This window comes from Bactrocera neohumeralis, unplaced genomic scaffold (genome assembly GCF_024586455.1).
Source record: "Bactrocera neohumeralis isolate Rockhampton unplaced genomic scaffold, APGP_CSIRO_Bneo_wtdbg2-racon-allhic-juicebox.fasta_v2 cluster10, whole genome shotgun sequence".
In the NCBI taxonomy this organism is placed as follows: domain Eukaryota; kingdom Metazoa; phylum Arthropoda; class Insecta; order Diptera; family Tephritidae; genus Bactrocera; species Bactrocera neohumeralis.
This window is the reverse complement of record NW_026089623.1, coordinates 3329293-3356916: the sequence shown is the minus strand read 5'-3', so window position 1 is coordinate 3356916 and position 27624 is coordinate 3329293. Positions and strand designations below refer to the sequence as shown.

At 34.7% G+C, this 27624-nt stretch overlaps 1 protein-coding gene and 1 long non-coding RNA gene across 2 annotated transcripts in view; both read left to right on the top strand.

Moving 5' to 3' along the window:
• The first annotated feature begins 6202 nt into the window (after window positions 1–6202).
• Window positions 6203–17799, top strand: LOC126764945 (uncharacterized). Its single transcript, XR_007668142.1, has 3 exons — window positions 6203–6317; window positions 17560–17591; window positions 17642–17799. It is a non-coding gene; the product is annotated as an uncharacterized LOC126764945 (long non-coding RNA).
• Window positions 17800–19421: 1622 nt separating this feature from the next.
• The window catches only part of LOC126764866 (eukaryotic initiation factor 4A), a 44609-nt gene continuing 36406 nt past the window's right edge, over window positions 19422–27624 (top strand). Inside the window, exon 1 of the mRNA XM_050482504.1 lies at window positions 19422–19429. Within this exon, the coding sequence (XP_050338461.1) occupies window positions 19428–19429 (2 nt within the window). The 5' untranslated portion in view covers window positions 19422–19427. The remainder of the gene's footprint in view (window positions 19430–27624) is intronic.

Below are 27624 nucleotides of genomic sequence, written 5' to 3'. Positions count from 1 at the left end.
AGAAGGAAATAATACAGTTTTTTGTTTTTAAAAAGAAAAAATCATTCATATTTAGTTTATTTTTGATTAATTTTGGTATAAAATTACTTGCTACTCTTATTCAGTCTTAGTAGTATCATATGGTACTAACAAAAAAAAAAATAGAACATAACTTAAAAACATAAAAGACTTTCTGCCGTTAAAAAATTAAAGCATTACTTTAAGTAACTAAACTAGGAAAAAACTTTCAAATATTTATTTTGCACAGAAGGCACAAAGCTCAACTTTGTGCTCACCACAGGTACTTTTGCCGCATTTTGTGCATACTGTCTTCGTCATGCGGTGTTTTTGATATGGGCAGAAGGCGCAAATTTTTCTTTTGGTGTTTTTTTTTTGGAGCAGCATTCTCTGTGATAGTCTCCTCGACTTGTGTCGATAAAATATTTTGTATGTTTTCGCGTACACATGACTTAAGAGTAGGAGTCCTCAAGCGCTCTTCCATGAATGGTGTGACTAGAGATGAATGAAGTTGCTTCATGAAATCACGACGAGAAAGGGGTTTTTTCTTTTCGCTTATCATATCGTGCGTGTAGATCACATAGCTGTTAACAAATGCAATATTTAATATGCCAAAAAATAGGCACATTGGTCATCTCTTTGTTTTTCGTGAGCACGACATAACACTACACATCTGGTCAAGAGTGTCAACCCCACCCTCTGTTTTATTATAAAACTCGACCAAATTTGGCTTATCACTTAGTGGATTAATTGCGCCTTCTTCATCGCAAGAAGACAGCAAGTACACAATCTTATTAGGTTTTTCCATGTACGAAAGCAGTGTTAGCTTGTTATCGTAGCAGAACGTAGCGGTGCCAGTTTTTCTTCCTTTTTGCAGTTTCATTTCCTGCGGAGTTTCTGCTTTGTTTGCACGCAAAATACCAACTAATGTGAGCTTGTACGGCTCTTGTAACAGCGACTTTGCGAGCAGAACTGACGTGAACCAATTGTCCATCGTAATATTTCGATTGGAGCCGTGAACAGTTTTCGTAATTTCTTTTACGCAATACTCACCAAGAGGAATATTACTACAGTTGGTACCCTTTCCTAAATAAGGCATTGCATCCACTACATTACACTACACTAGCCCATATTTAGCTGGTTTGTTTGGGATGTACATTCGGAACAGGCATCTTCCACGAAATGCTAAAAGCTGCTCATCAATCGTGAGATAGAGCCCGGGGTTATAGTTCTCCCGACATTTTTGCATAAACATTTCCCAAACATCTCTTATAGGAGCCAATCTGTCATTAAGACGTAAAGTTCTTTGAGACCTATCGTCAAAACGCAAACACGCCATCAAGAAAGTAAATCGGGAGCGGCTCATTGTTGCTATGTATCTAGTGCCAGAATATGCTGAGTTAAATAGTTCATGAGAAGTCAAATGGTTATCTTTCATAACAGCGCTTAAGGCCAAAATTCCAATAAGAGCCTCAATCTCTTTTTTATCAACTGGCTTTTCAGTGGCATACTCTGCATTAGCGCTCTGTTTCCTTTTTTCAATTTCAATATTGGTATAGCGAACCACCGTGTCTATAATTTCTTCAGTAAAGAAAAGCTTGAACACTTCTAAAGGTTCAGTAATACCCTCAGCCTGTCATGTTGGGCACCTAGCCTGATGCACTATATTTCCCGCTGAACGATGCCGTCTTCCTTTGCTTGTCGTCCATTTGTGTTTATATGTACTTCCCACGTAAAATGTTTTTTGAAAAAGGTATAATATTTTGAGTTTGAGGTTGAGTAGGACTATTACTGCTTTCTTCATCGCTGCCTTCCAGATTGTGATCACTGCCCTCATAACCATCACTATCTACTGCTTCATCTGACGAACTTCCTTGCATCATTTCTTCGGATGGACTTGGTGCGTACTCGCTTTCGGAAGCACTGAAATCTTCTTATTCATCATCGGAAAGATCCAAAATTCTCTCAATTTCATCGTCAGATATTCTATGTGCAGCCATATTACTCCCTAAAAAAGTTGCACTAAACCCAATGTTAGTCATAACGACTACCTTACTTTTACAAACACATAAGTACATACCCTTCAGCTAATCCACACAACGTGACTGTGTTCATCGGCAGTAGCTTTACAACCATGGATAAATTGATCCGAAACTCCTCTCTTCGCTTTCTGAGAGAGCCCATGATCTCACGGTTTGGTATGGCAATACTGAAAGTTCATGGGCTACGAATCAGGTGACAAGCAAAAGAATGAACTGCCAGATAAAAATCCCGTTAAAAATAACTAACAAAATCAGTTCGTTATTTTTCATTGTGGAGTACATGTTGTGAAAATATAGTGTTTAGGTTTTTTTATTAAAAATACAGCGTATAAGGGTTTTTACTAAAAATAAAGTTGGTAAGTGTATTATTAAAACCATCGTTAATACATGTATGTATATAAATATATTATGTTTTCCTAACGTATTATAGGAAAATGCCGAGAACTAAAAATAAGTGTGTGGCTGGATGCGTAGGAGCGCGACGGTTTTTCAATTTCCCCAACAAGGAGAAGGAAGGATCCAGGTTCGTAAATAATTTTAATTAGTAGAAAAATATAGTTATTTAGTGAAATTTAGAAATATTTTTTCATATATTGGCCTATTTTGATATTGTTTTAGATGCAATTTATTGCATGATAAAAAATATATTATACTTGCGAAATGTAATGTAATTTAGTAAATAGTATTGTAATATTTAATAGATCCAATTTAATATGTTGTTTGGAGTAGCGTTATTATTTCAGGGTGATTTGAAGTAATTTTCTTTAGGGGGAAACCTGCTGAATTTAATGCTTTGATCACTTGCGATAGTGATTCGCATGCTAATGCGATACTGTGGCTACCTGATAGTATGTCGTCCATGTATGTTTGTGTTTGCAACACAGAAGATGCTAAAGGCAAATCTGTTGCATTTGTTTTTGCCACTTCATGTAGTGTCCTGATCGCCAAATAGGGTGCGCAATTGATGCCAAAGGTGACGGTTTTAAGTTTGTAGTAGCTGATTGGACTATTACTTGATTTGCGGAAGACGATACGCTGAAAATCTTGGTCATCTTTATGTACTAGAATTTGTCTGTACATTTTCTCTACATCCCCGTTAAAAACGTATTTAAACATGCGCCAATTTAATATTAACAGCATGAGATCAGGTTTTAAGGTTGGCCCTGTGTATAGTACATCATTGAGTGATTTGCCTGAGCTCGTACACTTTGAGGCATTGAAAACCACTCGTACTTTTGTTGTAATTTTATCAGGTCTTATTACCCCATGATGTGGCAGATAAAAAGATAAATATCTACCTTTAGATACCTTTTTATATGGTACAGCTTCTTCCATATGATTGAGGTCAAGATATTCGTCCATCACATTATCGTATGCCGATTTAAGCTCCCTTTTCTTTATCAGGCTTTTTTCCAGGTTTAGAAATTGCTGGACTGCTGATATTCTAGAGTGGCCTAGAGCTATGGTTTCAGGGAAAGTTGGTTTGAATGGTAATCGCACAACATAACGACCATGTTCGTTTCTTGTTGTTGTGGATTTGTAATAGGCTTCGCATGCCTGGTCTTCTTCTGAAAGCTGGGTGATTTGGGGTAATTCTTCTATTTCCCAAAATGTTTTAAGTTGATTGTTTAAAAATTCGTTTGAGATATTTTCCACTTGTGTGGTGAAAGAATTGATTTTTTCAGGGACTTGACCACTTATAATCCACCCAAATATTGTATTTTGGGCTAACAATTTATTGGAGATTTTCTCAATACATTCAAGAATTATTTGAGGTATTAAGTCACTGCCTAATAATATGTCGATTTGTGATGGGGTATGACAATTGGGGTCTGCTAATTTAAGATGTGAGCATTTTTCCCAGTGTATTTTATTTACTTCATAGCTTGGAAGCAAATTTGTAAGTTGCGGAAGAACGATGGCTTGTACATCTATTCTAATATCCGCATTTGGAGATACTATGGTAATTGGGCATTGTTTGTTCGAATTTTAGATAATTCTTCCGCCCATTCCCGAAATTTGGAAATTTGAATGTTTTATTGGCAATTTAAGCCGATTTTGAGCCTTTGATGATATAAAGGATCTTTGAGATCCTTGATCTATTAGTGCTCTTAGTTTGAATAAATCACCCTTATGTTCTATGGTGATGACCGCAGTGGGTTAAAGAATTTTGCTTTCATTTTCGGAAGGAAGATCTTGAATTTTTGCTGCTTTAGAGCAGCATGGTTGTTCTTCCCTTTTTTCGGGATTTGAGATTTCGGGATTATCACTTTTGGTTGTAGTGACTAACCCGGTGGTTTTATGAAATTGATTTTGCTTCATATTTTGAAAATTTGTAATATGAAGCAATGAGTGATGTCTTCGTTGACAGTACACACAATTAAATTTGCTTTCACAGTCTTTTGTCGTATGAGCATTCGACAGACAGTTGATGCAAAGTTTATGTTGTCTGACAAGATTGTTTCTGTCAGAAACGGAAAGTTTTTTAAATTTCTCGCAAGATCTTATGTTGTGACCTCCTTAACAAATTCCACATAATGGTTGCCATTTATTAGTTTGGTTTGACACGAAAGTGTGACTTTTATTAACGTGTCTATTGTATTGCATATTATTGCTGGCTTGAGGTTTAAACAAGTTTTTACTTGAGTCGTTTTGATGACTTTTTAGATTTATATTTTTGTTGTCAATTCGCTCAGCTATCTCGTATTGAGCAGTGAGGAATGCTTTCGTTTGCTCCCATGTGGGCATTTTTTTCCTTTCCACAAGTGATTGTTCCCATCGTAGTAACGCAGCATCAGGGATTGTTTCTGCACAAATAGTTACTATGATGGGGTAGCACGATTCTGTGGAGATATTTTGTGTTTTTAACACTGATATGCAATTAGTCACTGTCGAGTATAAATTTTGAAATTCCTGGCTGGTTTCTTTTTGAATTTTTGGTAGATAATAATGTTTTTATTGGGTTTTCTATCATAACCCTTCCATTTTCGTATCTTTCGACTAGTGCTTCCCAAGCCAGCATAAAATTTTCGTCATTTAAAGCGAATCGCTTGACGATACTGCCTGCTTCCCCTCTTGTTTTGTACCTTAGATGGTATAACTTTTGTGCTTGTGAGAGCTTAGGATGGTTTATATAAACGGCAGTGAACATGTCCCGGAAGGACGGCCACTGGTCATAACATCCATTGAAAACTTCAGTATCACAAGCTGGTACCTTTAGATACATGCCTTTATCTAGGTCTTCTTTTTGTGTTGTAACTACTCTGGGAGGGGAAGTAGTGGCTCTACTTGGCCTTACTAAACTTATTTGTTCAGTGATCATTCCCTTTGTCAATTCGTAGTGATCGCGGCAGTTATCACACTTGGCTGTCGCCGAAGCTTTTGTGTTTTCTGGGAGTTCTGCGTCGTCAGTATCTAGTACTGTATCGTACACTGTCAGAGGCGTGCCCATAGATTGTTAACACTTTCTAATTTTATATTTAAAACTGATTCCGTAATGTCAGTAATAGGGGAAGCTTGAAATCTTGTACAATATCTTATAAAACTGTCACTTTCTGTGATGAATCTAGATATTGTCTGATCTTTTGATCTTTTTTGTTTTATACTCTGCTTTGAGCGTGTAGCTTCAGCAGGTGGTTTATCTTCATCAGCCATTTTCGGAATTTCTAATGATAGAGGTGTTTTTGGCTTAACCTCTCTTGATTTGTCAGATTGCATTAATTTGAATAGAGTTTGAAGCTTTTAGCTTAAAGTTTTGTCAACTGAATAATTGTCTCAAAATTAATATTGCTACAGCAATGTAGTCAAATAGAAAAAGAATATATTAAAAATTTTGTTAATAGAAGATATATTTTTGTAAAAATATATATATTTTTGTAAAATATATAATGTGATCAAATTTTCGTTTCGTTACCGCAAAGATCTTTTTGTTTTTTTTTGAAAAAGTTCGATATTTATTTTTTTTATTTTTATTTTTTTTTTTTAATGTGACTGAAAATTTTTTTTGAAGTGTATCAAAGTATCTTCAGTTCACTCGCGCTTCCCTGCAAGACGGAGGTAACAGATTGCACAAACACATTGAAACATTTTCAGCTGTTCACTAACACTTACATTTTCTGAAATTTTCAATTGAATGGGAAAATACGTAAGTAAGATTGAGAAAAACTATCGACATTCTAAACATATTGTAATATTAACTTGCTAGAATAGGAGAGACGAATGCCCAATTTTTCAAGAAGAAGAAAACGAAAAGCGCAGTTTATTTTGGTTTTTAAAGAGGTAAGTTCGTTATTTCATTATTTGATATTTTATAATTAATTTCTTATATACATTTATACTATATATGTTATTAATTTCTTTTATATAGAGTAAAAAAAAAAGATTAACAACGAGAAAAAAGGTAAGCATTGTGAATTGAATGTCGTGTGTGTAATTAAAATTTTTAATATTACAGAAATCATTTGGAGCGTTTGAATGCGTATAACAAAGACGCACCATTCAATTAGCCGCATCACCGGTGACTTGGAGGACGAGCATTACGTGGAGCTCGCTATTAGTTTAAGTAAATATTTGATTATTTCATTTGTTACATGTTATTATTAAATAAACCGAAATAATAAAAAAAAATGAATTTTATTTAAAAGAATTGAATTTTCTAGAAGTAACAAATGGGTAACAGATAATCTTGTTACTGCTCGTTCTTGCTAACATGCTTATATGTTATAGGTAACAAACTGATAACGAAAATAATAACACTAACAGATATTCGGGTAACAAATACTTTTTGTTATCCATAACACATAGGTAAGCAATGCGCTAACAAAAGAATTTGTTACCCGTAACATACTGTGAAGAGATTTGCTAACAAATGCATGTATTCTGTTAGAACAAGGCAGCATGCGATATTTGCCATTGGTTAGAGCGAGATAACCATTGAACATCAAATAGCGATGTGTTACTTTTTTCCCACTCTTTGAACAAAAGTAACAAATATTTTAACGAATGCAAAAGTGAACAATAACAAGCCGCTTACACGTTTGCTAACAGCTAACCGTCTTGCAGGGTTATTTTGTATAATTGTATCTGCACGAATCAAGAACGCGAAAGAGAAATAAAATACGTAAAATTGTTTGTATGTATCTATGTATATTTTATTACCATATGTTTGCATATGCTTATGCTTTATATGTTTGCTTTTGTTTAGCTTTTCTCGTATCCCTTTTAGGTATGTAATTGTTATATATGTATGTATATATGTCATGTAATGTAACATATAACAATTTGCTAATCGGACCTAAATGTATAAATGCGCGGGAAAAAGAGAAATATATAATATGTATATGTTTATACATATATTTATATATTGATCTATGTATATGTGTTGAATAGTACATAGTTCAAATGTGAACTATTATTAGAAAAAAGAAATAGAAATTGAAATAAATAATATATGTATGTTTATATATTTATAATTATGTATATCAGTTGATGTATGCCGCACTGGAGATGCATAAGTTTACCGGCACATAGGTACATACATAAATGTAATGCCTTTTTTTCTCTATTATTTCTTTATTCTTTATTCTTTTTTTTTTTATTACCTACCTTTGCTTGAATGCTCTAAGCGATTTTAACATCCAAGCAGGTAGTTTGGTATTATTTGGTATTATTATGTGTTCTAGCTTTATGCTAAATTATGTTATGTTTGTATGTACCATATGATTGTGTATGCATATATGTAAATATGTACATCTGTATATTAAACGGAAGACTTGCAATTTTAGGGGAATATGCTTATATATACGTATGTTTTCTTTTATATATATTTATGTATATATTTCGTTTTCTTTTCGTGTCTTCCGCTTTTGCTTAGAGTTTGAGCGATCCTGCTATCGCAAGAATTATAGCAAGTTATACTTGACTTAGGAAAATTTCTCTTTTTTTTGAAATTATAATGGGGTGCCTAACGACACAAACTAAGCAAAAAGCGGGTACTGTACTTTTTTGCAGTTATTATTTTTTGTAGATATACATATATCGAACTGTTAAGAACAGGGTTCTCATTTACTACTCCGTAGCAGCGAAATTTCTAAAATTATTGCTATGCTATCGCTACCGCTCTCACTTTGTTGGGAGCCATAGCATAGCCTTAGCATAACAATGTAAAGTATGTGCTCTACTCTGCTCCGAGTTTTGTTAGGTAAAAAACTATAGCGGGAGCAAAAAATTAAATTCTGCGCTATGCTCTGGCGTAGCAGTAGCAAAAAATTGGGAGCGGTAGCACAGCGGAGCTAATGAAAATTTTCATGTGCTACAGCTCCCGCATGTGTTTGTTTTTTTTTTTTTTTTTTTTGCTATTTTCTGTCATTTACAAGAATGGTACAAGTTGGTATATAAAAGAAAGTCGTTTATAACTCAAGAACGGCTGAACCGATTTGGCTTAAAATTGGTGGGGATGTAGCATAGAATCAGGGTAAGGACATAGGATCTATCTCTTTATGCTAAAATTCAATACAACTCATAAATACAAAAATTATATTTCAAATCATAAGCATTTGTTCAAAATTTATGTAGGAATCATTTGAAAATTTTAGTAATTCAAAAATAGAAAGAAATAAGTAAAAATTTTCATATCCAAACATGCTTAGTATATGGGTTATACTGATTTTGCTTCTTAACCAGGTAGTTTTTTTTTAAGACGAACGCGTCCGATATACAGTCAAACCTGTATAAGCGAGAGTGCTCTACATACTTTACATTGCTATGCTAAGGCTATGCTATGGCTCCCAACAAAGTGAGAGCGGTAGCAAGAGTAAAATGAAATGCTACGAGAGTAGCGTAGTTTTTCAAACGCTGGTTAAGAACAGTTAACGGTGTCCCGAAATACCGTCAAACTGTACCTTAACATACATTATATGTGCATAAAAAAATGGAATTTATATATTTGTATATATCAAATTATTTTCCGCCAAGGGTTTTGGGTCATTGAACTTATACCCTTTTTTTGCTTATTGCAGTTCCTTTTCCTTTTATGTATGTATGTCCAGCGCTGTCCCTGTTGATTTGCTGTCTTTCTCTTTGTTGTTTGTTGGTGTAGTCTCCCGAGACTATTTATGGTAATTGTGATTTGTGAATATGCCTGTGTATATCGCCTGTTTGCTATTTTAGAGTAATGTTTGTATGTTTGTTGAACTTTGTGATTTTACCGCGCCCGGTTTTAATGTTAGTAGGGGTTAGTTTTGTTGTTTTGGATTTTAGTTTATTTCGCGCCCGTTCTGATGTTAGTAGGTTTTTTTTTCACGTTATGTTTTAATTTCTTTTATGTATCTTTGCACGTCACTTTCTATTTTTCGTATATTTAAATTTCTTTTATGTACTTATTTTTTCACATTACTTTCTGTTTTCCGTGATTCTTGGATGTTTCTTTTTTTCACTGCAACATATGTATTTGTTCACTTAAATGTTTTGTTCTATTTTATTTTATGAATTTTGTGCTTCAACACTGCACTTGCGCACTTTCACCAGGAATTTATTAAAATTTTTGTTTTATTTTTTGCTTAGGTGCCTATCTGAAAGGCTAGAAGGACCATTAGTTACGAGTGCCACTAGTATACTTACTTGTCGTAGTATACTTATGAGGTGGGAAATAAAACGCACTGATTTCCACACACCTTATAAAGGTTTATTAATTGTAATTAATATATATAATTGTATGTATATTTTGTTTGGGTTTTCTGCGAAACCCACGGTGGTACACGTGTATTGTATTGTAAATACCAATATTGTTACATTATAACATTTATTAGTATTTACAATACTTCCTACTCGTATTACATTTATTTGTACTTATAATTTATAATTATAGTAATATTTACATCTGTTCACATGAGCTATGAGCATTCTGCAACATCACATCACCACACATCACGTCACGTCACAACACCTCATCACACAACAGCTCACAGCATACCCCAATACACACACACGCATCAAACACCGATTATTACTACAACACAACAACCATACGATTATTAACGAGACGACTCGTAATGTCAGCTAATATTCACCACCCAAACCATCAAAATGGATTGATCCGACCGGGATTGGCCTCTCACCGTTTCATCCGTAAAGAAAGACAGTCGTCCGCGAAATTCAGTTTTATCATCGTTTTTATCTTTGCACTTGTGCTACCGCAATAATCACCGCAATTGGGTTTAATAAACCCCCAAGTGACGGGAGTGACGTGACGCAGCGAGTTCGCCAACCGTGTACCACCGTGGGTTTCGCAGAAAACCCAAACAAAATATACATACAATTATATATATTAATTACAATTAATAAACCTTTATAAGGTGTGTGGAAATCAGAGCGTTTTATTTCCTTATTTCCCACCTCATAAGTATACTACGACAAGTAAGTATACTAGTGGCACTCGTAACTAATGGTCCTTCTAGCCTTTCAGATAGGCACCTAAGCAAAAAATAAAACAAAAATTTTAATAAATTCCTGGTAAAAGTGCGCAAGTGCAGTGTTGAAGCACAAAATTCATAAAATAAAATAGAACAAAACATTTAAGTGAACAAATACATATGTTGCAGTGAAAAAAAGAAACATCCAAGAATCACGGAAAACAGAAAGTAATGTGAAAAAATAAGTACATAAAAGAAATTTAAATATACGAAAAATAGAAAGTGACGTGCAAAGATACATAAAAGAAATTAAAACATAACGTGAAAAAAAAAACCTACTAACATCAGAACGGGCGCGAAATAAACTAAAATCCAAAACAACAAAACTAACCCCAACTAACATTAAAACCGGGCGCGGTAAAATCACAAAGTTCAACAAACATACAAACTTCTTCTTCTTCTTAATTGGCGTAGAAACCGCTTAAGCGATTATAGCCGAGTTAACAACAGCGCGCCAGTCGTTTCTTCTTCTCGCTACGTGGCGCCAATTGGATATTCCAAGCGAAGCCAGGTCCTTCTCCACTTGGTCCTTCCAACGGAGCGGAGGTCTTCCTCTTCCTCTGCTTCCCCCGGCGGGTACTGCGTCGAATATTTTCAGAGCTGGAGTGTTTTCGTCCATCCGGACAACATGACCTAGCCAGCGTAGCCGCTGTCTTTTAATTCGCTGAACTATGTCGATGTCGTCGTATATCTCGTACAGCTCATCGTTCCATCGAATGCGGTATTCGCCGTGGCTAACGCGCAAAGGACCATAAATCTTTCGCAGAACTTTTCTCTCGAAAACTCGCAACGTCGACTCATCCGTTGTTGACATCGTCCAAGACTCTGCACCATACAGCAGGACGGGAATTATGAGTGACTTATAGAGTTTGGTTTTTGTTTGTCGAGAGAGGACTTTGCTTCTCAATTGCCTACTCAGTCCGAAGTAGCACCTGTTGGCAAGAGTTATCCTGCGTTGGATTTCTAGGCTGACATTGTTGGTGGTGTTTACGCTGGTTCCAAGATACACGAAATTATCTACGACTTCAAAGTTATGACTGTCAACAGTGACGTGAGTGCCAAGTCGCGAATGCGACGACTGTTTGTTTGATGACAGGAGATATTTCGTCTTGCCCTCCTTCACTGCCAGACTCATTTCTTTTGCTTCCTTGTCCAGTCTGGAGAAAGCAGAACTAACGGCGCGGGTGTTGAGGCCGATGATATCAATATCATCGGCATACGCCAGCAGCTGTACACTCTTATAAAAGATGGTACCTTCTCTATTTAGTTCTGCAGCTCGAACTATTTTCTCCAGAAGGAGATTGAAGAAATCGCACGATAGGGAATCACCTTGTCTGAAACCTCGTTTGTTATCGAACGGCTCGGAGAGGTCCTTCCCGATTCTGATGGAGCTTTTCGTGTTACTCAACGTCAGTTTACACAGCCGTATTAGTTTTGCGGGGATACCAAATTCAGACATCGCGGCATAAAGGCAGCTCCTTTTCGTGCTGTCGAAAGCAGCTTTGAAATCGACGAAGAGGTGGTGTGTGTCGATTCTCCTTTCACGGGTCTTTTCCAAGATTTGGCGCATGGTGAATATCTGGTCGGTTGTTGATTTGCCAGGTCTGAAGCCACACTGATAAGGTCCAATCAGTTTGTTGACGGTGGGCTTTAATCTTTCACACAATACGCTGGATAGAACCTTATACGCGATGTTGAGGAGGCTAATCCCACGGTAGTTGGCGCAGATTGTGGGGTCTCCTTTTTTATGGATTGGGCATAGCACACTTAAATTCCAATCGTTGGGCATGCTTTCGTCCGACCATATTTTACAAAGAAGCTGATGCATGCACCTTATCAGTTCTTCGCCGCCGTGTTTGAATAGCTCGGCCGGCAATCCGTCGGCCCCTGCCGCTTTGTTGTTCTTCAGGCGGGCAATTGCTATTCGAACTTCTTCATGGTCGGGTAATGGAACGTCTGCTCCATCGTCATCGATTGGGGAATCGGGTTCTCCTTCTCCTGGTGTTGTGCGTTCACTGCTATTCAGCAGGCTGGAGAAGTGTTCCCTCCATAATTTAAGTATGCTCTGGGCATCAGTGACTAGATCACCTTTGGGGGTTTTACAGGAATACGCTCCGGTCTTGAAACATTCCGTAAGCCGCCGCATTTTTTCGTAGAATTTTCGAGCATTACCCCTGTCGGCCAGCTTATCAAGCTCTTCGTACTCACGCATTTCAGCCTCTTTCTTCTTCTGTCTACAAATGCGTCTCGCTTCCCTCTTCAACTCTCGGTATCTATCCCATCCCGCACGTGTAGTGGTCGATCGTAACGTTGCGAGGTAGGCAGCCTGTTTTCTCTCCGCTGCGACACGGCATAGTGGTCCGAGTCGATGTTAGGACCTCGGAGCGCACGCACATCTAAAACACTGGAGACGTGTCTTCCGTCTATCACAACATGATCGATCTGGTTGGTAGTTTTTCGATCCGGAGACAGCCAGGTAGCTTGATGAATCTTCTTATGCTGGAATCTAGTACTACAGATAACCATATTTCGGGCCCCGGCGAAGTCAATCAGCCTCAACCCATTTGGGGATGTTTCGTCGTGGAGGCTGAATTTACCGACCGTAGTGCCAAATATACCTTCTTTGCTCACCCTGGCGTTAAAGTCGCCAAGCACGATTTTGACATCGTGGCGGGGGCAGCTCTCATAAGCGCGCTCCAAGCGCTCATAGAAGGCATCTTTGGTCACATCGTCCTTCTCTTCCGTCGGGGCGTGGGCGCAAATCAGCGATATGTTGAAGAACCTCGCTTTGATGCGGATTGTGGCTAGACGTTCATTCACCGCAGTGAATGATAGTACTCGGCGACGGAGTCTCTCTCCCACCACGAATCCTACACCAAACTTGCGCTCCTTTATATGGCCACTGTAGTAAATGTCACAAGGACCTACTCGTATCTGTCCTTGTCCCGTCCATCGCATTTCTTGGACGGCGGTGATGTCAGCCTTTGTCTTTACGAGGACATCAACCAGATGGGCAGCGGCACCTTCCCAATTAAGGGACCGGACATTCCAGGTGCATGCCCTCAATTCGTAGTCCTTATTTCGTTTGCCATGGTCGTCATCAAAAGGGGGGTCTCTCATCCGAGGCTGGTTGTAGCTCTTCACTGGGGGTGTTTTTTACGTGGCGGGTCCCAAACCCAGCGCACAACCCTTGTAGGGAATGTTTCGCCTTCGAACGGATGTTCTTAGGCTACCCATAGGATACTTGGTCAAAGACCGGAAGTAGTGAGCTGCTTGAGCCATGTGTAAAAGAATCGTTTCTGGCCACTCCCAAGTGAATGGCGATCAGAGAACTTTCCTCACTTGCGTGAACTTCTACACATGACTCCATCCTCCCTACACATGACTCCATCCTCCATTAAAATCGGGCGCGGTAAAATCACAAAGTTCAACAAACATACAAACATTACTCTATAATAGCAAACAGGCGATATACACAGGCATATGCACAAATCACAATTACCATAAATAGTCTCGGGAGACTACACCAACAAACAACAAAGAGAAAGACAGCAAATCAACAGGGACAGCGCTGGACATACATACATAAAAGGAAAAGGAACTGCAATAAGCAAAAAAAGGGTATAAGTTCAATGACCCAAAACCCTTGGCGGAAAATAATTTGATATATACAAATATATAAATTCCATTTTTTTATGCACATATATATGAATGTATGTTGAGGTACAGTTTGACGGTATTTCGGGACACCGTTAACTGTTCTTAACCAGCGTTTGAAAAACTACGCTACTCTCGTAGCATTTCATTTTACTCTTGCTACCGCTCTCACTTTGTTGGGAGCCATAGCAAAGCCTTAGCATAGCAATGTAAAGTATGTGCTCTACTCTGCTTCGAGTTTTGTTAGGTAAAAACTATAGCTGGAGCGGGAGCAAAAAATTAAATTCTGCGCTATTCTCTGGCGTAGCGGTAGCAAAAAATTGGGAGCGGTAGCACAGCGGAGCTAATGAAAATTTTCATGTGCTACAGCTCCCGCATGTGTTTGTTGTTTTTTTTTTTTTTTTGCTATTTTCTGTCATTTACAAGAATGGTACAAGTTGGTATATAAAAGAAAGTCGTTTATAACTCAAGAACGGCTGAACCGATTTGGCTTAAAATTGGTGGGGATGTAGCATAGAATCAGGGTAAGGACATAGGATCTATCTCTTTATGCTAAAATTCAATACAACTCATAAATACAAAAATTATATTTCAAATCATAAGCATTTGTTCAAAATTTATGTAAGAATCATTTGAAAATTTTAGTAATACAAAAATAGAAAGAAATAAGTAAAAATTTTCATATCCAAACATGCTTAGTATATGGGTTATACTGATTTTGCTCCTTAACCAGGTAGTTTTTTTTTAAGACGAACCCGTCCGATATACAGTCAAACCTGTATAAGCGAGAGTTCAAGGGAGCACAATTTTATTCTCGCTTATAGAGGTTTCTCACTAACCCGAGTGCGATAAATTAACAACAAATAAAATCTATTGAGAAGAAAACAATACAAAATCAATGATAAGAAGTTCCACGAAATTAAGAATGGGTAATAAAATAGCAGATGTTAAATTTGTTATTTGTTTTGTCATTTGTTACTGTATATATGTATCTTCTATGTATGTATGTATTTTTATTGTAGCTATAGTTCCTCATATATAATATTCATAAATAAATAAAGCCGACTGTCGCTTATAGAGGTATAGATAAGTAGCAGTCTCACTTACGGAGGTCTATGAGGCAAAAACGACTCTCTCTTATAGAGGTTTTTGTTTCTCACTATTAGAGGTTTAGGAAGCTTAAAATGACGGGTCCTAGCTATTACTCTCACTTATAGAGTTTTCTCACTTATCCAGGTTTGACTGTATTTAATATCACAACAAAAAATGGCATTGAAATTTTCATCGTCAAGGCACTGCAGATACTTTGCTGGATTATTGGTCAAGGACGCAAATGCATTCATAACAAACCAAACGCGATATCTAACATAAAGATATAGCGGAATAATTGGAGTGTTGATAAAAAGGTTTATTATAATTTAAGATATACAGAAATCTTTTCGATTCTTTGCATTATACATTGAAGTATGTATATGTGTACAAATATTTTCTGTTATGTCGAAAAGGTCGATTTGCTTTGAGTACTCAATGTGCGATGCCATAAAATACCTCTGATCTGTAGGAATTTAAGGATAAAAAATCAGGATTGTAGTGTATTTTCTATGGAAAAATTTCACATGCCTCGGTCCAGTTTTTAATGTTAATATTTAGGGCTAAAATTTTCAGGGAATTTTTTTTTGGGGTATTTCCAAGGAAATTTCGTGACGGGACTGAAAAAAATTAATAGTTCAAAAAAAAAAACACCCTAATGTATATAAAAAGGGGGAAAGTATATGTAGTTAAAATTAGTTTCGAAAATTCATAGTAATTGAGTATTGTAATACATTTGGAATAGATGATGTTTTTGGTAATATAAAAATGGTAAATATTTTACATAATAAAAAAAAAATTATACTTTATTCAATTATTATCTGATTCATTTTTTAATATATTTCTTAAAATATTTGATTTTAGATTTATAAAGTCACTTGACGCAAAAAGTGCCAAAATGATTTGCATAACATTCTTTTGTTTGAATTATTCAATTAATTCAAATATTATGACAGAAGCAAAATGGCAAAAAGGAAAAAAAAAATACAACAAACACATGCGGGAGCTGTAGCACATGAAAATTTTCATTAGCTCCGCTGTGCTACCGCTCCCATGTTTTTGCTACCGCTACGCCAGAGCATAGCGCAGAATTTAATTTTTTGCTCCCGCTATAGTTTTTTACCTAACAAAACTCGGAGCAGAGTAGAGCACATACTTTACATTGTTATGCTAAGGCTATGCTATGACTCCCAACAAAGTGAGAGCGGTAGCGATAGCATAGCAATAATTTTAGAAATTTCGCTGCTACGGAGTAGTAAATGAGAACCCTGTTCTTAACAGTTCGATATATGTATATCTACAAAAAATAATAAAAAGTACAGTACCCGCTTTTTGCTTAGTTTGTGTCGTTAGGCACCCCATTATAATTTCAAAAAAAAGAGAAATTTTCCTAAGTCAAGTATAACTTGCTATAATTCTTGCGATAGCAGGATCGCTCAAACTCTAAGCAAAAGCGGAAGACACGAAAAGAAAACGAAATATATACATAAATATATATAAAAGAAAACATACGTATATATAAGCATATTCCCCTAAAATTGCAAGTCTTCCGTTTAATATACAGATGTACATATTTACATATATGCATACACAATCATATGGTACATACAAACATAACATAATTTAGCATAAAGCTAGAACACATAATAATACCAAATAATACCAAACTACCTGCTTGGATGTTAAAATCGCTTAGAGCATTCAAGCAAAGGTAGGTAATAAAAAAAAAAAAGAATAAAGAAATAATAGAGAAAAAAAGGCATTACATTTATGTATGTACCTATGTGCCGGTAAACTTATGCATCTCCAGTGCGGCATACATCAACTGATATACATAATTATAAATATATAAACATACATATATTATTTATTTCAATTTCTATTTCTTTTTTCTAATAATAGTTCACATTTGAACTACTATTCAACACATATACATAGATCAATACATAAATATATGTATAAACATATACATATTATATATTTCTCTTTTTCCCGCGCATTTATACATTTCCCTGCAAGACGGAGGTAACAGATTGCACAAACATATTGAAACTGGATTTCTGGAATTTTCAATTGAATGGGAAAATACGTAAGTAAGATAGAGAAAAACTATCGACATTCTAAACATATTGTAATATTAACTTGCTAGAATAGGAGAGACGAATGCCCAATTTTTCAAGAAGAAGAAAACGAAAAGCACAGTTTATTTTGGTTTTTAAAGAGGTAAGTTCGTTATTTCATTATTTGATATTTTATACGTAATTTCTTATATACATTTATATATGTTATTAATTTCTTTTATATAGAGTAAACGAAAAAGATTAACAACGAGAAAAAGGTAAGGTGAATTGAATGTCGTGTGAGTAATTACAATTTTTAATATTACAGAAATCATTTGGAGCGTTTGGATGCGTATAACAAAGACGCACCATTCAATTAGCCGCATCACCGGTGACTTGGAGGACGAGCATTACGTGGAGCTCGCTATTAGTTTAAGTAAATATTTGATTATTGTGATGTTATTATTAAATAAAGCGAAATAATAAAAAAAAACTGAATTTTATTTAAAAGAATTGAATTTGCTGGAAGTAACAAATGGGTAACAGATAATCTTGTTACTGCTTGTTCTTGCTAACATGCGTATATGTTATAGGTAACAAACTGATAACGAAAATAATAACACTAACAGATATTCGGGTAACAAATACTTTTTGTTATCCATAACACATAGGTAAGCAATGCGCTAACAAAAGAATTTGTTACCCGTAACATACTGTGAAGAGATTTGCTAACAAATGCATGTATTCTGTTAGAACAAGGCAGCATGCGATATTTGCCATTGGTTAGAGCGAGATAACCATTGAACATCAAATAGCTATGTGTTACTTTTTTCCCACTCTCTGAACAAAAGTAACAAATATTTTAGCGAATGCAAAAGTGAACAATAACAAGCCGCTTACACGTTTGCTAACAGCTACCCGTCTTGCAGGGTTAGGTCCGATTAGCAAATTGTTATATGTTACATTACATGACATATATACATACATATATAACAATTACATACCTAAAAGGGATACGAGAAAAGCTAAACAAAAGCAAACATATAAAGCATAAGCATATGCAAACATATGGTAATAAAATATACATAGATACATACAAACAATTTTACGTATTTTATTTCTCTTTCGCGTTCTTGATTCGTGCAGATACAATTATACAAAATAACCCTGCAAGACGGTTAGCTGTTAGCAAACGTGTAAGCGGCTTGTTATTGTTCACTTTTGCATTCGTTAAAATATTTGTTACTTTTGTTCAAAGAGTGGGAAAAAAGTAACACATCGCTATTTGATGTTCAATGGTTATCTCGCTCTAACCAATGGCAAATATCGCATGCTGCCTTGTTCTAACAGAATACATGCATTTGTTAGCAAATCTCTTCACAGTATGTTACGGGTAACAAATTCTTTTGTTAGCGCATTGCTTACCTATGTGTTATGGATAACAAAAAGTATTTGTTACCCGAATATCTGTTAGTGTTATTATTTTCGTTATCAGTTTGTTACCTATAACATATAAGCATGTTAGCAAGAACGAGCAGTAACAAGATTATCTGTTACCCATTTGTTACTTCTAGAAAATTCAATTCTTTTAAATAAAATTCATTTTTTTTATTATTTCGGTTTATTTAATAATAACATGTAACAAATGAAATAATCAAATATTTACTTAAACTAATAGCGAGCTCCACGTAATGCTCGTCCTCCAAGTCACCGGTGATGCGGCTAATTGAATGGTGCGTCTTTGTTATACGCATTCAAACGCTCCAAATGATTTCTGTAATATTAAAAATTTTAATTACACACACGACATTCAATTCACAATGCTTACCTTTTTCTCGTTGTTAATCTTTTTTGTTTACTCTATATAAAAGAAATTAATAACATATATAGTATAAATGTATATAAGAAATTAATTATAAAATATCAAATAATGAAATAACGAACTTACCTCTTTAAAAACCAAAATAAAGTGCGCTTTTCGTTTTCTTCTTCTTGAAAAATTGGGCATTCGTCTTTCCTATTCTAGCAAATTAATATTACAATATGTTTAGAATGTCGATAGTTTTTCTCAATCTTACTTACGTATTTTCCCATTCAATTGAAAATTTCAGAAAATGTAAGTGTTAGTGAACAGCTGAAAATGTTTCAATGTGTTTGTGCAATCTGTTACCTCCGTCTTGCAGGGAAGCGCGAGTGAACTGAAGATACTTTGATACACTTCAAAAAAAATTTTCAGTCACATTAAAAAAAAAAAAATAAAAATAAAAAAAATAAATATCGAACTTTTTCAAAAAAAAACAAAAAGATCTTTGCGGTAACGAAACGAAAATTTGATCACATTATATATTTTACAAAAATATATATATTTTTACAAAAATATATCTTCTATTAACAAAATTTTTAATATATTCTTTTTCTATTTGACTACATTGCTGTAGCAATATTAATTTTGAGACAATTATTCAGTTGACAAAACTTTAAGCTAAAAGCTTCAAACTCTATTCAAATTAATGCAATCTGACAAATCAAGAGAGGTTAAGCCAAAAACACCTCTATCATTAGAAATTCCGAAAATGGCTGATGAAGATAAACCACCTGCTGAAGCTACACGCTCAAAGCAGAGTATAAAACAAAAAAGATCAAAAGATCAGACAATATCTAGATTCATCACAGAAAGTGACAGTTTTATAAGATATTGTACAAGATTTCAAGCTTCCCCTATTACTGACATTACGGAATCAGTTTTAAATATAAAATTAGAAAGTGTTAACAATCTATGGGCACGCCTCTGACAGTGTACGATACAGTACTAGATACTGACGACGCAGAACTCCCAGAAAACACAAAAGCTTCGGCGACAGCCAAGTGTGATAACTGCCGCGATCACTACGAATTGACAAAGGGAATGATCACTGAACAAATAAGTTTAGTAAGGCCAAGTAGAGCCACTACTTCCCCTCCCAGAGTAGTTACAACACAAAAAGAAGACCTAGATAAAGGCATGTATCTAAAGGTACCAGCTTGTGATACTGAAGTTTTCAATGGATGTTATGACCAGTGGCCGTCCTTCCGGGACATGTTCACTGCCGTTTATATAAACCATCCTAAGCTCTCACAAGCACAAAAGTTATACCATCTAAGGTACAAAACAAAAGGGGAAGCAGGCAGTATCGTCAAGCGATTCGCTTTAAATGACGAAAATTTTAAGCTGGCTTGGGAAGCACTAGTCGAAAGATACGAAAATGGAAGGATTATGATAGAAAACCCAATAAAAACATTATTATCTACCAAAAATTCAAAAAGAAACCAGCCAGGAATTTCAAAATTTATACTCGACAGTGACTAATTGCATATCAGTGTTAAAAACACAAAATATCTCCACAGAATCGTGGGACCCCATCATAGTAACTATTTGTGCAGAAACACTCCCTGATGCTGCGTTACTACGATGGGAACAATCACTTGTGGAAAGGAAAAAAATGCCCACATGGGAGCAAATGAAAGCATTCCTCACTGCTCAATACGAGATAGCTGAGCGAATTGACAACAAAAATATAAATCTAAAAAGTCATCAAAACGACTCAAGTAAAAACTTGTTTAAACCTCAAGCCAGCAATAATATGCAATACAATAGACACGTTAATAAAAGTCAAACTTTCGTGTCAAACCCAACTAATAAATGGCAACCATTATGTGGAATTTGTTAAGGAGGTCACAACATAAGATCTTGCGAGAAATTTAAAAAACTTTATGATAAATGTTATAATGTAACAATATTGGTTTTATTTGTAGTCGATATTAGATTTTAAAATTTATTATTATAAGTAAAGGTATTAAGGTTTAGGGTATATCTGTTTTTTCTTAGGCATAGTATTTGGAAACTACGATTGGGCGTAGGAGAAAATCGGCAAAAATATTTATATGCCTGTGACCGCCGACTGCGGTTCCGGATAAAAATTTAACTCCTACACCCAGTTTTCAGGTAGAATTTAGCGATCCTACTTCGACTACCGAATTAGGAATCGTAGATTTTGAACCTAAATTGGTCGAGAACCCCTCAGGTTCAAGCGACCTGTTATTGCTAGCGTCTGTAGCAGAAGACGCACTCGAACAGGAAATAGGAGTTTTTGAAAATATTTCCATGGGCGATAGTTCGTTAGAAAAAGGATGTCAAACAAGTTTTAGTTTGACATCCTTCGCGTCTAAAAACTTAAAATTAATGGAGGAAAATGTAAGTTTGAGGGTTAAAGTAGAAGAAAAAGATGAGGAGATTAGTAATTTAAAATTTCAATTAAAAGAAATGTCGGTAAAGCTGAAGACTTTAGAAAGTGAAATTAAAAATTTAGGAGAGGTTAGTAATTATGATAATTTTAATAGAAATCTTCCTCCTCAAAGAAGTAGTATAATAAGAAATAGTTTAGTAAATTGGAGCCGTCAACCAAAAGGTCGTAGATACGACACCTATTTCAAAACTTTGGCTTTAGGTGTATACTTTCTTTCACCTTTAGTATATAGACACCTAAAACCTCTTCTTACATTTCCGGAAGAGAGAACACTTGACGAGTTCGTTTCCGAATGGCCCGGAGACCCCGGTTGTAGTAATAGTTCTTTAAAGTGTTTAGAGTTAAAAAGTCGGGGTTTTACGCAGGAACAAAAGTTTGTATCAATTTTGTGCGATGAAATGGAACTTAAGAGTCATTTCCAATACGTCCCTAAATACGATAAGATTATAGGAGTAGAAGATTACGGCGATGAAAATCGTACGTCTCGTATAGGTAATAGTGCAATGACTCTTATGGTTCAAGGTATTGGTGGAATGCCTTGGACACACCCACTCTCCTATTTCATTGTCCATGGTTTATGTAAAGGGGATGTCGCCAAAAAGTATATATTTGAGGCCATCACCCAATTACAAAACATAGGTCTCATACCTTGCCATTTTGTTTCAGATCAGGGATCTAATTTTGTCTATTTATCTAGGATTTTAGGAGTGACCGAAGAACGCCCATATTTTCAGGTTAATGGCAAGGATATCTTCTTTTTTTTTGATAGCCCCCACCTTTTAAAAAGCACTAGGAATTGTTTAGAAAATTCAAAAAATAAAGTCAGTTTTAAATCGCGTCCGGTGAGTTGGGATGACATTGTACATTTCTATAATAAGGATTCCCAAAATCTCTTGCGTTGCGCCCCTAAACTGTCTGAAGCACATATGTTTCCTAATAACTTTCAAAAAATGAGCGTGAAGCTGGCATCCCAGGTTATGAGCGACACTGTAGCCTCTGATATGCTCGCTTCATACAGTTCAGGGTTTTTGTCGTGCCCTAATTGCTCGATTTTTAAGTACCGCGGAATATCTTTTATTTTTTAATAAGCTATTTGATATTTTTAATAGCAGCAACTTTGAAGCTATTTTGCCAACAAAAAAAATTTTTTCGGCGTCAGACGACCAGTTAGAATTTTTAGATGAGGCAGCAGGAATTTTAAAGACAATTAGAATAGAAGACGAAAATGGGTCTGACATAACAAATTCTTTTAATTATATTAAGGGTTGGATTTTAAACATAAGTAGTTTAAGACGTTTGTGGCGATTTTTGTCACAGTCAGGCTTCACTAACCTACAGACGCGAAGACTCTGCCAGGACAATTTAGAACACTACTTCGGACATATTAGAAGAGGAGGGGGAAGAAGTGTAAGGATTACTCCTTACATGTTTTGCAATCTTTTTAAAAAATCTTGCGGGTTGCGATACGCCAATATCGTAGTAAAGGGAAACTGCGAACCCGTTCCAGAAAACGAAACCTTTTCAATTGCACAGTCTCATCAAATAATAGCAAGTGTGTGCAATGACAAAGTGGTACGGGATCTTTCTTGGCAAAAATTTCAAGGTCTACCGCGACCAGACCACACCTTTAATCGGATAGCGTAGGAGAAAATTTAGAATTAGATTTAGAAGTAGATTTCTTAAAAGAAAACGCATATTCGTATTTCTGTGGTTATTTTTATTTAAAAATTTATAAGACACACGCTTGCTCCCAACCCTTGCCATATATAGGAGATGAAGATATTTCACGAGAATTTTATTTTATTCAACAGAGACAAGTTGGCAGGTGTAGTTTAGTAAGACCGCCACAGGAATTTTTAGATTATTTAAATAAATTAGAAGCAATTTTCCTAAAGGAATTTGATTTCTTCCACATTGGTGTTTTCGGTCTTTTTTTCTGCAAATTAAAGCTTAGTATCCAGCTCTCAAGAAATGTAAAAACTTCATATAAAAAAACGCTTAAGAAATGGTCAAGAAAATGTCCTGCGGTACATTTTTTTGTGATACTATGCAGCTCTAAAGAAATCTAGTACTAATTTTTAATACATTTTTTCAATAAAATGCGAATATGGCAAACCTGGTTTTGCGAAGAAACATGAAATCAACAATTGTTTCTTGAAGGAAATTCAAAGTAATCGTTAAATTCATCCTAAATTAGTTAAAATTATTATTATGAAGTATAGTTCATTTTGATTATGAATAGAACCTACCAATCTTCATCCACATTCCTTAAATCGCGATGAAAATATTTATGTTACTATACACATGCATGCATACACATTACACACAAAGCTTGTTTATTCTCTCTTGCTCTTTTAATGTGGATCATTCACAATGCGTAACCAGCTATAAAAAATTACTTGAAGAAAGAATGCATTATTTTTCTTAAACAAATACTTGAGAGCTGAATACGAACCTTAAATTGTGTTTAATTATGTACGCAAATTACTTAAAGGTCACTTACGTTTATATTTGCTGTATTATCCTTTTATTTTCAGTGATATATTCACTTCAGAAAATTTCACTATTGCACTTATCACTTATCACTTACCACTTTTTTTTTTTTTTTTTTTTTTTTAATTAATAACAACACTAATTTTCTTCGAAGAACCGATGTCCGTTACGAATTCCTCCATTCTTTTATTTTGGGGGAATTTCAATGCGGTCGTCTCTTTTCTTCCAGTTGCGAAACATGAAAACCTACTAGATCTAATCAACTGTCAAAATTGGGTAGGTGAGCTGCTCTCTCATTTCCAATGACAGGAGAGTTGGACATCTCTTTATCTCTGGTGGAAATGGCAAGACGCTGTCAACACTGCCTTTATTTATTTTACAACTGCATTAATCACTCATTCGTGATTTCCTTTTTTTATTAGTTTTTCTTCCACGAAGCGCAGGTGTTCTTCCAATGACATGATCAGCTCAGTATATACAGTAATAAACCTTTGCTTTGTTTACATATGTACATACATAAGCTCAACTCTAGAAAACCTTATGGTGTTGTGTGTATTTAAATTATTATATTGAATTACTTTGCATATCTGTTCAATATTACTTGTTGTCAATGTTAAATCAGTTGTTTTTTTTTGTGCAATTTTTAAACACGCTTCAATTATTTCTAAATTTTTGCATGCAATAGGATACAATCCTGGGTGGTAATTTGCCGTTTGACATATACAAATTGACAAATCGTTATCCGTTATATGAAACCATCAATTGGAAATTGAGTTTTCAGTATATAAAATATCTTGGGATTGGATTTCTAAATTAAAATTATTATGTTTTCTGTCTGTCAATTGTAAAGCTTAGTACGCAGCTCTCAAGAAACGTAAAAACTGCATATAAAAAAACGCTTAAGAAACGGTCAAGAAACTTTCCTGCGATAAATTTACTTGTGCTAGTACGCAGCTCTCAAGAAATCTAGTACTAATTTTTAATACTTTTTTTCAGTAAAATGTGAATATGGCAAACTTGGTTTTGCGAAGAAACATCAAATCAACAATTGTTTCTTGAAGGAAAATCGAAGTAATCGTCAAATTCATCCTAAATTTGTTGAAATCATTATTATGAAGTATATTCCATTTTGAAATGTTGTATAAAACCTACCAATCATCAACAACATTTCTTAAATCTCAATGAAAATATTTATGTTACCATACACATACACACATACATATTACGCACAAAGTTTGTTTTTTTTTGTTTATTCTTTCTTGCTCTTCTAATGTGGATCATTCACAATGCGTAACCAGCTGTCAAAATTACTTGAGAAATAATGTATTTTTTTCTTGAGCAATTACTTGAGAGCTGCGTACCAACCTTAAACAAATACATTCAGAAGAAAACTCACCACCGATAAATCTAAAAACAGGGTTACATTTTATTAATAAGAACTCACTACATAAGAATATCTGAATATCAGTAAGTGATATTTTTATGGGTGAAATATTGCACATTATGACGTTTGAATCAAATATTAGTAAATATATATCATTAATAAATAATTTCCTTTTATTTTAAGCAAAATTATTTAGAGTTTCACAATTTACAAAAGACATCACAATTTGTATGCTAGTACTAATAAGTACGAAGATAAGTAATTAAATTTTTTCTAATTAATGTAACAATTTAAAATAATAAATAAACAGAAAAACAAAACAATTCATAAAAAAACGTCACATATTCAAGATACATGTATACAATATATGTATACTCAGGGGTGGGCATTTTGCCTGTTCGAGTGGCATTTTGCCTGTTCGGGCACGAGTTCACATTTTGAGGGCTATATGAGGGGATCATCGCGGGCAAACATGAAGAGGGAAGTGAGAGCAACGTATTTTATCACTCCATATTTACAAATCAGAGCAACGTATTTTGCCACACCATGTTTACAAATGAGAGCGCGCATATATGGAAAGTTGCACTGTGGGTAATAACTGTAAAATTGCCTAACAATTTTAAGTTTTTTTGTAACTACTATAAATTTATAAAATGTAAGACAAATAACAAAAAGTATAATAAATATTTACTTTTAGTAATAATTATTTTAATATGTTCTTATAACAGCATTTAATTTAGTTTATTTCATATAGTAATTTCTATGTTTGGTTTAATCTCATTTGCTGTAGCTACACGCATAATTGTACCAAAATTTAAATCAGATAACCTACTTCTTATTTTATGTTTGTTTAATTTGGTTTTTGAAAAAAAATTGTTTGCAAGTGTATGTGTTTCGAAACATAGATATAATTTTCGAAGCAAAAAGTTTCAAACCAGGTTATTTCTTCTTCTTCTTTATAAAAAGTAATAACTTCAGGTTATGAACCACTGTTTCTTCAAATGCATATACACAAATGAATCTTATGAGAGCGCAATGTAAATAATTACCCAACAACGCTTCTACCGCCCGCTTACCGTAGAATTTCCAACGACTTGGGGTTTCCCCATAGAAACGACTCAGCTAATTGCTCTCTCACAACGCAGGGTTGCCAGGCTCAATATACTGTAGTAATTATAAAAATTGTCTTCAATATATTTGAAATTTTCTTAAACTAACTCAAAATCAGAATCGAGTGCTATTATTTATAAATATATAAACTGGTTTTACTAGTTTGATTTCAGTTTTGATATTTTATATTGAGAAAAATTATAATTGAAAAGTTATGTGTGTGCAAAACTACATATGCGTATTGAGTAATGACAACATTGTTCGCATGAAAACGAGAACAAAACGCTTGCCGCTCGTAGCGGAGGGAGAAGCGAAATACGATGTTTCTGCCATTAGCGTTTGTATTCTATTTGTGTTCTCAGCCACTCTCAATCAATAATGCCATACCGCGCTCATATATTTTTATTTGATGATTTCTTATATTTTTGAAAATATGTGTTCCCTTTCTATAGTGCGTATTATTATTTTAATTCATTTCCAGAGGCTACTTAGATTTTTTAAATTTAACAGAACAATTATAGAAAAAAACCTCAATTCTGTGAATATTTTGATAAAACAACCAAACTAAAAATATCACAAATATTAATATATATATATTTATATAAGCATTTTCATTAAATGGAAGTGCAATATGTTTAAACAAAATATATATTATGGTCACAAGTATCTTTTTTTTATATATGCAGATATATAAAACTGCCTTGCATATGTACGTATAAAATCCCACAACTTGAGAAAAGTTTTCCCAATTGTAGCTAAAATGAATTTTTACACCTGGCATCACCACCATTACTGTTCTATCGCATGTACAGTGGTGTGCACAAAATAGGAACAACCATAAGGTGTTATGAAGTTTTAAAATGTGCTGTTTTCTTATTAAATAAAATTGTTTTTTAGATACGAGTATAACTCATATAATTTTTCCTACCAGTGATTAGAATTTCCCTCCATGCAAAGGTAAATAAAAATAAATATTAATGCGAAACTCTAAGACCTGCAAATCATGTTTACCTCTTTTGGTTCACACAACTGTACAATTCC